A 12,841-nucleotide genomic window follows, 5' to 3' on the forward strand; every position below is an offset into this window, starting at 1 on the left:
GGTATGATGGGCCTGGAGCCTCAGGTATGACGGGGCTGGAGCCTCAGGTATGACGGGCCTGGAGCCTCAGGTATGACGGGCCTGGAGCCTCAGGTATGACGGGCCTGGAGCCTCAGGTATGATGGGCCTGGAGCCTCAGGTATGACGGGGCTGGAGCCTCAGGTATGATGGGCCTGGAGCCTCAGGTATGACGGGCCTGGAGCCTCAGGTATGACGGGACTGGAGCCTCAGGTATGATGGGCCTGGAGCCTCAGGTATGATGGGCCTGGAGCCTCAGGTATGATGGGCCTGGAGCCTCAGGTATGACGGGGCTGGCATGCGTCCGCATGCCACCCCGATGAGGGATATTTCCCATCATTACAGAAAATCTGGCAGACATTGGTACTCGTATTTCTGTACAAATGAGCGCCACATGGGTTAATGACGGCAGACCGCGAGGCCTGGCAGCAGACTCTGTCACGGGAACCGGAGAGCGAAGAAATCCACGACGCTTGAGCTCCACACTGACATCTGGACGAGAGTGAGTTTGAAGTTTTCCCTCTTCCCCTCCCTTACAATCATCTCGGATGACTGGGACTATATGATCATTAGGAACCAAGGTCTTGTCTTGTCCAATCAGATTAATTGAAGGAGGTGCAGAATCGTGCTGTAGGAAATGTGATATGGTGTGGTTCAATTTAAGTTGATTCTTTTGGATCATTGGATCGTCATCTTCAACACATCATTATGTCATTTGATTTTGAGTGTCGGGATGTTGTTTTTGTGTGTGATTGTTTTTCTTTGTGTGTGTCGGTTCCTCTCCTCTGGACCAGATAACCACACATACCTATTATATATACAAACAGAACCATGTGTCTCGGCGTCATTTTGGCAGCCAAACATCACAAACCCACACACACACACACACACACACACACACACACACACACACACACACACACACACACACACACACACACACTCAATCACTCCCTAAGCGTAAAATTATACCCCATTACCGTGCATTTTAAGCCATTTAACAATTATTATTGCGGAAGGTGAGGTGAATAACTGTTTTAGTATAAATAACACGTGAACACTCTTTGCCGGGATTTATTTGTTTTTATTAGCGTATTATTAGTTTTTATTAGCGTGACGAGACCACCGGCCTCTTGTGCTGCTGACAAGACAGGTGTGAAACCAGAACAGGAAGTTAACAGACCTCCTGTGGTCGCTGCATCTCCACCCCCCATATCTACATATCTACAAAACCCTTGATAAATATTTCACTTGATCCAGCGCTAAATTCTCTATTGCAGTTTTTAGTCTGTAACTGTGAAAATCGTTCGGTGTAAGCCCAGCATTCATGACCTGCAAGAAACAGCAAGTATATGTAGCCATGTAGCCTTTTTGTGATGTAGTGACTCTTAGTGAACAAATGTATCTGTCATGAAGGATGACTTCAGATGTAAACCTTTTGTTTAAATCTGAGACAAACAAGTTGCATAATAAAATCACAAAGTCTCTCTCTCTCTCTCTCTCTCTCTCTCTCTCTCTCTCTCTCTCTCTCTCTCTCTCTCTCTCTCTCTCTCTCTCTCTCTCTCTCTCTCAAGCATCATAAGAACTTCTAGCAGGTCAGGAAAACCTGTTTGAAAGGAGATGATGGTAGCAGAGAATATAATGAGACATTTAAGAATTACCAATTGTCATTTTATCACACACATAGTATGTTTCTTCACATAAACCTTTAAACATACGCATATTGCATTCCTCTCACCAAAATCAAAAAAAAAAAATCAACCACAACTACCAACTGTCACAGCCCTTCAACTCTGGGCTAATATGTTGTCACAAGTATGCAGTTAATTAGGTCACATCACATTCAATGTAAAAACGTTTTCTACTTTGTTTTGGACATGTCTCAAAATGTAGCCTAGCTAGCCCCAGGCTAACGTTACTTAGCATATATGCCTCCACTCGCTCGTCTCCCGCCGCAGCAGCACCTGCTGGGGTGGTGACCCCGGCACCAAATAGGTCTGTCAATTTTGAAGATTTAGCAGCTTCCACCTCCAGAGAGTCGCAGCTTTTCAGCGCCACCCGGGCGTTTCTTACGCTTATCCATGTTCAGCTCCGTCTCGACTCCCACGACTCCGGCCCACGCCATGAGGCCCCGCCCACCCTGGTTTGTGTTGTGATTGACAGCACTGTCAGGGCTCTCTGAGTCTGTCAGCCCATTGATTGATTGACAATGACAAACATAGACCAATAATATGTGTCGATGCTGGCCACACTGCTAGCCCTCTGTAGCCCATTGGCCGGCCCAAATGGAGGGAATTTAGAGAGAGAGAAAAAAACAAAACACAGCGGACCGGACCGGCCCACATTGGGTCAACGGCCCACCGGGACAATGCCCGGTGGGCCGGATGGCCAGTCCACCCCTGGGGTTAACCAAAACCCAAGGGATACCATTACCTGTTAAATATTGCCTAAATAAATACTGTGGTTAACATGAACACTATTAGGAAATTACAACTAGACCATAACGCCTCGTGCCCACTGCACCGTCAGTCAAAGGACGTCGGAAGGCTTGGCTGACGGATGGGGGAGCTTTCCGGGGTCGTCAGAGCCCGAGACATTGCACACATTTGCGTACGCGATCTGATTGGATGACGGATCCGTCGCTGCCGAAAAAGTTGAAAAAATTCCAACTTTTTGACGGAGCGAACGGATCCACAATGCATTGCGTGTCCGTCCCCATTCAGAATCAATGGGGATCAGTCAACGGACGGAGGCAGTGGGCACGAGGCGTGAGTAAAAGCTGAATCAACAGTTTTTTTATTGCTTATGAATGCATAATGTAATGTAAATGAAATGTTAATTACGTGACCTTCAGTGTAAAGGGTTTATCATAGCGCTCAAAGCAGGCCAGGAGGGCTGTGATAACGAGAGGCCCCACGGACCCAGACGCCGCCGGGACACGCAGTGTTTAGACTGGTTCCCAGGAGAGTTCCCAGGAGAGTTCCCAGGAGAAACGGGGGTCTCTGGATCTCTGGGTAGTGGTCTAGACGAGGTCCCTGGGTCCGGTGGAGGGCTTGGGGGTCTCAGAGAGGTCTGTATCGGCTGTGCTCCACCCAGCCTGTCCTGCGAAACGCTCTGAGCGGCCAGTGGCTAAGCGCTGTGTAAACGCAGTCCGTTTACCTGATGAAGTTTTACGACTTAATTAATAAAGTACTCGGAAATCGGAACATGAAATAGTTCCCATGATTGTTGAGCAGTGAAGAATCGACCGTTTGTGTGCTATAGGACACAGGTCTGTTCCCAACGTAGGCTCTGTGTGGCGGGGGTTCTTAAACCGCCCGTCTTTAAGGGCCCCAAAGTGTTCCCCTACAGGGGCCAGCTCTCCCGGCTCAATGTTTACCGCCGTGACATGTTGCACTGATTGAGGGGCCCCAAACTTTTGACCGTCGAGAGATTGGCGGTAATTTGTTGAGAGGTGAAAACTTCCCCTCTTAGAACATCTTGTTGCAGTCTGCACACTCTTCATCTTAACTCGGATATTTACACAAGGACCAACACACACACACACACACACACACATACACACACACACAGGTATCAACACACACTCACACACCGCCATGGACATACTCACACATGCACGCACACACGGATATGCAAACACACACACACACACACACACACACACACACACGCACACACACACACACACAAACACACACAAACATAGATGCATGTGATACCGTCTCAAGCATTTCCCTACCCGTCTGTCTGCCTGTCGATCTGTCAGTCAGATGAATTGTTTTTGGTCTGTTTTTCACTGACCATAGCGCTGGCTCCGCCCACCCTATGAGGTCAGCGCGAGACGTCCTATTATATCTTCATTATTAAGAGGAGGGTAAGAGACAGATACTGAGAGAGAGCGAGACAGAGAAAGAGAGGTAGAGAAAGAGAGAGAGAGAGCGAGAGACTACAGGAGCCTTGCAAAAAGAGAAGGGAGAGAGAGAGGGGGAAGGAGATAAAAGAGCGCAAGGTAGCAGTTGAGGGGAAGGGAAGGAGAGAGGGTCAAAACAGGAACGCAGCCGGAGAGAGGGTTAAAACAGGAACGCAGCCGGAAAGTAGAAAGACATAAAAATCACAAGAATTTCGCGTTCAGAAGGACAGCGAGGAGCAGAAAGACACTGCCGCGAGGAGGGGGAAGGAGCACATATATCGGAGATCCAGAGCAGGCTCGGATCAGCACGGAAACCCAAGGTAAGGCTGAGCACTCCTCCTCCTCCTCCTCCTCCTCCTCCTCCTCCTCCTCCTCCTCCTCAGATAAACACACAACACAGGACAGGAGGAGAGACATATTTGACATGAGGGGCATGTGTGTGTAGAGGCAGAACAGGGCCTGACCCCTATGGGGGATTAAGGGGTCCTGCGGCTGTAGATCATGTGTTAGGGTCCGTCGCTCTCCGCGCAGCAGATCAGAGACGACCCATGGCCCCGGAGCGCAGAGCGGCACTGCTGTGATGAAATAGACGCCAGTCATTAGAATATCTGACCAATCACATCACCTGGAACTCGTTTGAGATAATCGGGGACGGTAATTGTAACAACCTGTGTGGGTCTCTGTGTCGCTGCGGCTGATTGGCTGAAGGGGAACAGGGCCTGACCCCTATGGGGGATTAAGGGGTCCTGCGGCTGTAGATCATGTGTTGGGGTCCGTCGCTCTCCGCGCAGCAGATCAGAGACGACCCATGGCCTGCGGCACCAATCGGCTCTGAGGTTCCCCACCTCAGGACCCTTCCTCTCTGAATGAGGGAACCAATGAGGGGACAGGAACCCTAAGGCGGGTTGGTTCAAGGAAGTGCTTGTAAGGAATTCGATTTCCCTTGGTCACAAACATGTCATGTATTCTGCAGGTTCTATAGGAGACACAGAAGTGCACCTCAGCAGCTACTATTTGAAATGCCTCCAGGCTATTGATGCTTAATGATAAAGTGTATCGGTTTAAAGCAGAACAAGTGAGGTGCCGCGTGACTGATGGGAACCAGCGCGAGGGTACACCAGAAACAGACTGGGAATCAACAAACCCCCCCACACCCACCCAGTTGGTGTACCCATTAATGCGTGTGTGTGTGTGTGTGTGTGTGTGTGTGTGCGTGTGTGTGTGTGTGTGTGTGCAACAGTCAATGGATAGCCTAATAGTGTGTGACTGGAATTGAATTTACACACACACAGGTGACGTGTGTGTGTCTGTAGGCCGGCTCAACCCATACCAGTGCAGCGTGGTTGGGGAAAAGAGAGAGAGAAGGATAGAGCCAAATATGATAGAAACAATAGATCGCTTCAGAGAAAGAATGATGAAAAGAAAGAGCAGGGAGATGGAGAATGGAAAGAGAGAGCTATATCAAAATACACAACTAGTTTGGAATGATTCTTTGGCAGGTTTGAGGATGGCTTAACGGACGTCAGAGAACAATAATTTATTGTCTGTTCCAATGCTTCAGTTTTATTCTCTGTTCTTCTCGAGAGCAGAACTTCATGGGTCATAACTCTCACCCTGCGATATGCCACCGTTGTCTCTCCTACAGACCCGCTGGCCTGATGAAAACATCATCCAGAAACATCTGGATCTGCCCCATTGTTTATACTAAATTAATATCCAAGGGGGCCAATCTCAGGAAGAAATCTTAAACATAATAATACAATACAATTTATTTGAATGACATTGGCCCATGATTTTATAGATAAACTATGTTTTAACCTTCGATAAATGGGGTTTTATTTAATGTATTATTGTAAAGTTTACAGAAACATTAAACTGCATGTCTGGCCAACGATTCTAATAAATGTTTGAATAAGAAAGTGTTTGTGTGTGTGAGAGTGTGAATGTATGTGTGTGTATGTGAGAAGCTTATGTGTGTGTGTGTGTGTGTGTGTGTGTGTGTACCGTACGGCAGAGAGCTTATGTATGTGTGTCTGTGTGTGTGTGTGTGTGTGTGTACCATACGTCAGAGAGCTTATGTGTGTGTGTGTGTGTGTGTGTGTGTGTGTGAACTTATTGGTGTGACATGTGTGCATTTGTGTGTACTTGTGTGTAAGCATGTGCTTGTGAGTGTGTATGTGAGTGTGAGTGTGACCGTGCATGGTCTGTGTGGTTGTGCGTGCGTGCGTGCCTGTGTTTCCTTGCCTTGAGGAGATAGGGGGCTGAGGGGTGTGGGGGGGGCGTGAGTGATCACGTTATAAAACAGACGACAAACAGGCCACACATAAAATGAACCCAACCACCGGAAAACACGAATAAAACAACCAAGGCGCAGAATCAAAGCCAACACCCACAGGTCAGGGGGACAGCAGCCATTACTTCACAACCTATAATGACATGCAAAAGACAGCCATAAGTTACTTTACGCCATTGTTATTTCATATAGGCCTATGCACGAATAATATAAAAGAAGCGACATGAAATTACACAATGAAAATATTTATTCCAAGCTGAGCACATGAGCGAGTGTTTTCTGTATTTTCGAAAGAAAGTATGCTGTCATTTTAAATCTTTAAATGTATGTGATGTGTGTATTTGAGAAAGTTAGTTAAAAATGATTTAAACACGCCTGTGATGTTCGATTAAAAAAATTTAGAAACTAACAAAATCTTTACCAAGCCGAATGATTTAGTTAACAAGCTACAGCTAAATTACTTACACTTAGTACCGCTAAGTAACAGCTAAGCTAACAACTGCAAACATCTAAAGGATTCTATTCTCTTTTTATTCTCGGCCCAACGTCGGGACATTAATCCCCACAGAGAAACATAAAAGCTGTAAAAAGTACCTTAAAATCCCACAGTGAAGGTTCAAACTTTTATCAGCGCAGCAGGCTCTCTTCACAGACGGGCCTGACGCTTGAGCCCAGCTTATTAAACAGACGCTGCTTTAGTCGGGCGGCGAAACGCTGTCCAACATTTAAACGCTTTCACTAAACCCAACGTGAGCTATGAGCCCTGCTGAAGGCAGAGCTGCCGTGATCGATTCCAGCTAAACTAGAAGTCGTTTCTGGCAGAGCTGAAGAGATTCAAGAGTTGTAATAAAAACCTATCCAACTTTTAGGACCATTTCAAATGTGTTGTGATGTTTATGAGAAACATGTGAAGACTAACGTTTGCTCAGTACAACCGGTCAATTTAGACTAATCCCAAAAAGCACTATTTATAGCAGTTAACCACATTGTTTTCCTTGCGTCCGGAGCAGGCGAGAAAGTAACGTCACTGATACGATAAACTCAACATCTGTGGGCGCCTTAGAAATGACTGGAAACATTCAAGACCGTAAAGCTAGTAATCTACGGCCATCTTCCTCTTCTTCAGTGTGAGTGTGTGTGTGTGTAAGTGAGTGTGTTTGTATATTTCTGTGAAAGGTTACATCTGTTTGTGTGAGACAGTAGATAAACAAGGATCTCTCACGAAACATACATCTTGAATTTGTCATGTTTTTCTACTTTGTCTTTTTTCAATATTTCAGTCTTTTCAACCCTTCTTTCTCAACACTTGTGAAATACATGAAGCGACTCTAAAAGTGCCTTTGTGTGTTTGGTGAAACGCATGAACACAATTACCTGAACACATGGGATCAGAAACCATGTTTTCTGATGGTTATGGTGGTCGAATGATGTCACTTGACAGGCTACCGTTTCAGCCAATCACAAAGACCGATTTCAACCACATGTGACTAAAATGTGTCATCCTCCGAGGCCTCTGCGGTCCGCTGAGTTTATCTGAACGTCCGTCTTTATGAAAATGTCAAGCAGCTGGACCAGGAGGGCTGGTGGTCATGGCTCCTGCTGGTACTAGTGGGGCCTGTGGGGGGGAAATAAACCCACTCTGAAAATACAAAATAAAAAGGAACGCATAGAAATCAAAGCGCGTTCACCTGTGATCTTGGTACTGAAGCCAATTAATAGCTGTTGAGGTTGATCGATTCTGACTCCCGCTACGGTCCTAACCAAAGAAAGGTTTCAGCAATCGCTGTTTATGATTGGCTCAAACTTGAGCCAGATGACGTTCCGCTCATGGTCTGAAAGACACATTTCACAGATCTAATTTGAACCTATCAAAACAAGCAAGTGCTGCTGCCGGGGTTCCACCCAAAAGAGAGTGGATTCATTTCACTCTGAGACGTTCACCCACTGAATAAAAAACAAAACAATATGTCACAAGCTAGCTAGCTGTATGAGGCAGCTGTAGAAAGAATGAGTATATTACTACTACCACTACCACCTCAAACAGAATAACTATACAACACTGTTCCAAAGTCGTAGGCCTACATTTCAAGTGGCCTGGAATTGAAGCATTGCATGTCCATTAATGACTTGTTTTTTAATGAATAGGAATGAGCTACCCAAAGTAAAATAGGCTACAGATGCATCTCATTAGGAGGCAGGTACAATAGGCATTGTTAATGGAACATTGAAAGCCTATTTACTCTTTAACACTATTCAGTAACCGTATGGTCATACAGTGTGTCAAAGTTACAGTGTTGACTCAATTACAATTCCTGTCAAATGCAATATTTAACTTTACACCACACCCACCATTGTGAATCATGCACACTATGAGTGAGGCAACACCTAACTCTAACACTTAATTACTTCAATTGTTTGCAGGGGGAAAAAACAACGCCATTATATCCATGTCTTGATACCAATTAATTAAAAACAAAGACAATAACCCTCAAGGTTTAGTTTACAATTCTACTAAATGTATAGGTGCAAGTGCCTTATCATATGCTACGTAACGATAAAAAATTGACGATAAACGATAAGAAATTACAGTCAAATATTGGAATCGATTTCATACATGGGAGACATTAGATGAAGAAAATAACTGTGTTCCTCTGCCAAGAGCCACTTGGGTTGCCTCAAAGAGCTGGAACACGTTGAACATCCGCACTCTGGGCTATAGTACAGACCACTTTGAGGCCAGGACGCCTCTCAGGGGGGGGGAGAATGTAAGAATGATCACTGCCCTGTAGACAGAAACAGAAGAGCTACACTCTATATAATGGCACTATAATCTTACAATTTATAACACCATTTCTTAAAAGCTACAGCTGAACCAAGGAAAGGCCGGGGAATTGAAACAGGACGCTACACGCCACCTAGACATTAGACATGTTTTATTCAAAGATGAGAAATTAACAAAATATGTTACCATGCCAAACAACAAAGTTAACACCTGAAAACAGCAACGATTCTTTTTGTTTTACAGTTGGCACAAGTGATCATGATCTATAATACCTGCAACAATGTCCATGCTACACCCCAGCTAGGTGGCTAGCACTCCAGCTAGGTGGCAAATACCCCACCTGAGTGACTTTTACCAAAGACACAGGCTGGTGGTGGTGTTAAGGGGTTTAATGTAGCGGTTGAGTCTAATGACCTACAGATGTTGATCCATGGTGCCCGGCAGGAGTGTGTGTGGTGTTGGCTGGTTCGAGCAGGCTCTTGCACGTTGATTGCTCAATGGGCAACAGGTGTGCAGCCTCAGCCAGCCGTCTCTCTTAAAATGGATAAACGAACTCAACTCTAAAAAGAAGATGAGCCTTGCCTTATAAGGCATCTATATTGGACTGAATGAACCAACGTTCAAAAATAGCTCAACATTTTAAAGCTCTTACCACGGCCCCAGTCATCAGCCTATGGGTCAAATTCATAGGTCTAATAAAAGACAAATACAAAATATACACATTTATAAAACAAGGTATCTTCTATCTTCTACAATGTGACACAATATGAGTTTCATTAGGCTGATTTAACACAGTGGAGGTGAGCCTGGGGGTGGAGCTACTTAACACAGTGGTGGTGAGCCTGGGGGTGGAGCTACTTAACAGTGGAGGTGAGCCTGGGGGTGGAGCTACTTAACACAGTGGAGGTGAGCCTGGGGGTGGAGCTACTTAACACAGTGGAGGTGAGCCTGGGGGTGGAGCTACTTAACACAGTGGAGGTGAGCCTGGGGGTGGAGCTACTTAACACAGTGGAGGTGAGCCTGGGGGTGGAGCTACTTAACACAGTGGAGGTGAGCCTGGGGGTGGAGCTACTTAACACAGTGGAGGTGAGCCTGGGGGTGGAGCTACTTAACACAGTGGAGGTGAGCCTGGGGGTGGAGCTACTTAACACAGTGGAGGTGAGCCTGGGGGTGGAGCTACTTAACACAGTGGAGGTGAGCCTGGGGGTGGAGCTACTTAACACAGTGGAGGTGAGCCTGGGGGTGGAGCTACTTAACAGTGGAGGTGAGCCTGGGGGTGGAGCTACTTAACAGTGGAGGTGAGCCTAGGGTGGAGCTACTTAACACAGTGGAGGTGAGCCTGGGGGTGGAGCTACTTAACACAGTGGAGGTGAGCCTGGGGGTGGAGCTACTTAACACAGTGGAGGTGAGCCTGGGGGTGGAGCTACTTAACAGTGGAGGTGAGCCTAGGGTGGAGGACTGCAGCGAGACCCTCCTCAAACACTGCGGGGCATCTTACGTTAAATGCTGCTGTGTAATCACAGAGAGAGTCCAAGTCCTTTGACACTTGTCTATCGTTCCCCGGGGAATGGACCGTGTACGGCATCTCACTCAAGGTTGACTGATGGGACTCCAGACATTTGCAATCAATCCATCATTTGGGTACCTTTCATCTGGGTGTCAAACGACGTAGAAAGCAAGACAGACATTACACACGGTTTGGCTGATTTTGACTCATTAGTGTGGCCATTATATTAGAATGAGATCAAGGTGAACTCCTGTTTTGCTGGCGTATGATTCCAGATTATGAAGCCAATGTGGCTGCTCCTCTGCCTCATGGCTCTGTCCAGCACCGGGCGCTTCCTGGTCTCCTCCCACATGATGCCAGAGGACCGGCTCGTCAGCCAATGGAACGCCACGGAACACCCCCTGTCCGGAATCAATGTCTCTCACTCTCCATCCATTGAAATCGTAGGTAAGATCACCCTGGAGGGATTAATGTACACATAGTCTAAGGAGGTCTCATTAATTACACATTATTAAGTCTTATTAGTCTATTATTAGTAATATAACACTTGCTATGTCGATAACTCTCTAAAGTTAAACATGTTTCACATTTTAAAGCAGTTTCTCTCATTGCCAGAGTTATCTAAAGCTGTCAAGAAGAACAAAAAAGCCAAGAAACAGAGGAAGGTAAAACGAGTCAAGCAATCATCAATTGTTGTTCTACTCTACTCACTCACTCACTCATTCACACACTCACCAACAAACACTAATCCCCAATATCATCTCACCTCCATTATCAATGAACCAATAGTAAATCAATACGTTTCTCTCTCACCCTAGCTACTGTATGTACAATCCTCTAACCACCACTCAATGAACCACTTCACTAATCAGTGGTTCACTCACTCTGTCCCCCCCTGCAGCAGAACGATCTGAGTGAGAGGAAGAAGCGGCCCCCGCCCCCGGCCGGCTGCGTCCCACTCTGGGGGAGCTGTAATCCCACCGGCAGCACCTGCTGCGACGGCTGCAGCGTCTGCCGCTGCCGGCTCTTCAAGACCGTCTGCTACTGCCGCATGGGGAACCCGCGATGCTGAGGCCCCGCGATGCTGAGGCCCCGCCCCCACCCAGGACACGACCCCCCGCCCCCTTCACAAAAGTGCCACCCACTCTCTGGACAAGCCACCAAGACCCAGATCAGCAAAAGCCCCGCCAGAGATGAACACAGGCTCTGCCCCTTCAACTGTGCTTCTAGGCTCCACCCCCAATGCTCTTCACCATCCCCCATTCTTCGGACATGCTCAGCCCCACTTTGTACAAAGTGAGAACAGACCAAAAGGACCCCAGTCCTTCTTGCACTGGGTCAAACCAGCACTGGGTCGAACCAGCACTCGATCAAGCCGGCACTGGGTCAAACCAGCACTGGGTCAAACCAGCACTGGGTCAAACCAGCACTGGGTCAAACCAGCACTCGATCAAACCAGCACTGGGTCAAACCAGCAATGGGTCAAACCAGCACTGGGTCAAACCAGCACTGGGTCAAACCAGCACTGGGTCAAACCAGCAATGGGTCAAACCAGCACTGGGTCAAACCAGCACTTGGTCAAACCAGCATTCGAACAAACCAGTGCCGGGTCAAACCAGCACTGGGTTAAACCAGCACTCGGTCAAACCAGCACTAGGTCGAACCAGCACTCGATCAAACCAGCACTGGGTTAAACCAGCACTCGGTCAAACCAGCACTAGGTCAAACCAGCACTTGGTCAAACCAGCACTCGATCAAACCAGCACTGGGTTGAACCAGTATAATCCTTTGATGTGTATAATCAAAGGATTATACACAAATATTCGTAGGAATTAATATTCCATCTCTGTCCGTTCCCCTAGAGGCTGCTTAATGACTGCACCGAACCCTTACCTTAAGCACAGTAAACCCTTACATTAACCACAGTAAACACTTACCTTAACCACAGTAAACACTTACTTTAAGCACAGTAAACCCTTACCTTAACCACAGTAAACACTTACCTTAAGCACAGTAAACACTTACCTTAAGCACAGTAAACACTTACCTTAAGCGCAGTAAACACTTACCTTAAGCACAGTAAACACTTACCTTAAGCACAGTAAACACTTACCTTAACCACAGTAAACACTTACCTTAAGCACAGTAAACACTTACCTTAAGCACAGTAAACCCTTACCTTAACCACAGTAAACACTTACCTTAAGCACAGTAAACACTTACCTTAAGCGCAGTAAACACTTACCTTAAGCACAGTAAACCATAGCCTGACCGTAGAAATGTGGCGCGTATCAGAATCCCACGAGCACTATACCGGGTCTTCAGCAG

The 12,841-nt window shown here is 46.7% G+C and overlaps 1 protein-coding gene across 1 annotated transcript; it reads left to right on the forward strand.

Moving 5' to 3' along the window:
• The first annotated feature begins 3,879 nt into the window (after window positions 1-3,879).
• asip1 (agouti signaling protein 1) lies at window positions 3,880-12,072 on the forward strand. Its single transcript, XM_060069987.1, has 4 exons — window positions 3,880-4,251; window positions 10,789-10,960; window positions 11,129-11,178; window positions 11,415-12,072. Exons 2-4 carry the CDS (start codon window positions 10,792-10,794, stop codon window positions 11,583-11,585), a joined length of 390 nt encoding a protein of 129 aa, XP_059925970.1. The 5' UTR covers window positions 3,880-4,251; window positions 10,789-10,791; the 3' UTR covers window positions 11,586-12,072.
• The last annotated feature ends 769 nt before the right edge of the window (window positions 12,073-12,841 follow it).

Source organism: Gadus macrocephalus, chromosome 13 (genome assembly GCF_031168955.1).
Source record: "Gadus macrocephalus chromosome 13, ASM3116895v1".
Lineage (NCBI taxonomy): Eukaryota > Metazoa > Chordata > Actinopteri > Gadiformes > Gadidae > Gadus > Gadus macrocephalus.

What these genes read in the sequence shown, in the direction of transcription:
- asip1 (XM_060069987.1), top strand. Translation starts at nt 10,792, where the DNA reads ATGAAGCCAATGTGGCTGCTCCTCTGCCTCATGGCTCTGTCCAGCACC. An exon ending in TCCATCCATTGAAATCGTAG is followed by an intron (nt 10,961 to 11,128) that starts GTAAGATCACCC and finishes TCTCATTGCCAG; the next exon opens with AGTTATCTAAAGCTGTCAAG. An exon ending in AAGCCAAGAAACAGAGGAAG is followed by an intron (nt 11,179 to 11,414) that starts GTAAAACGAGTC and finishes CCCCCCCTGCAG; the next exon opens with CAGAACGATCTGAGTGAGAG.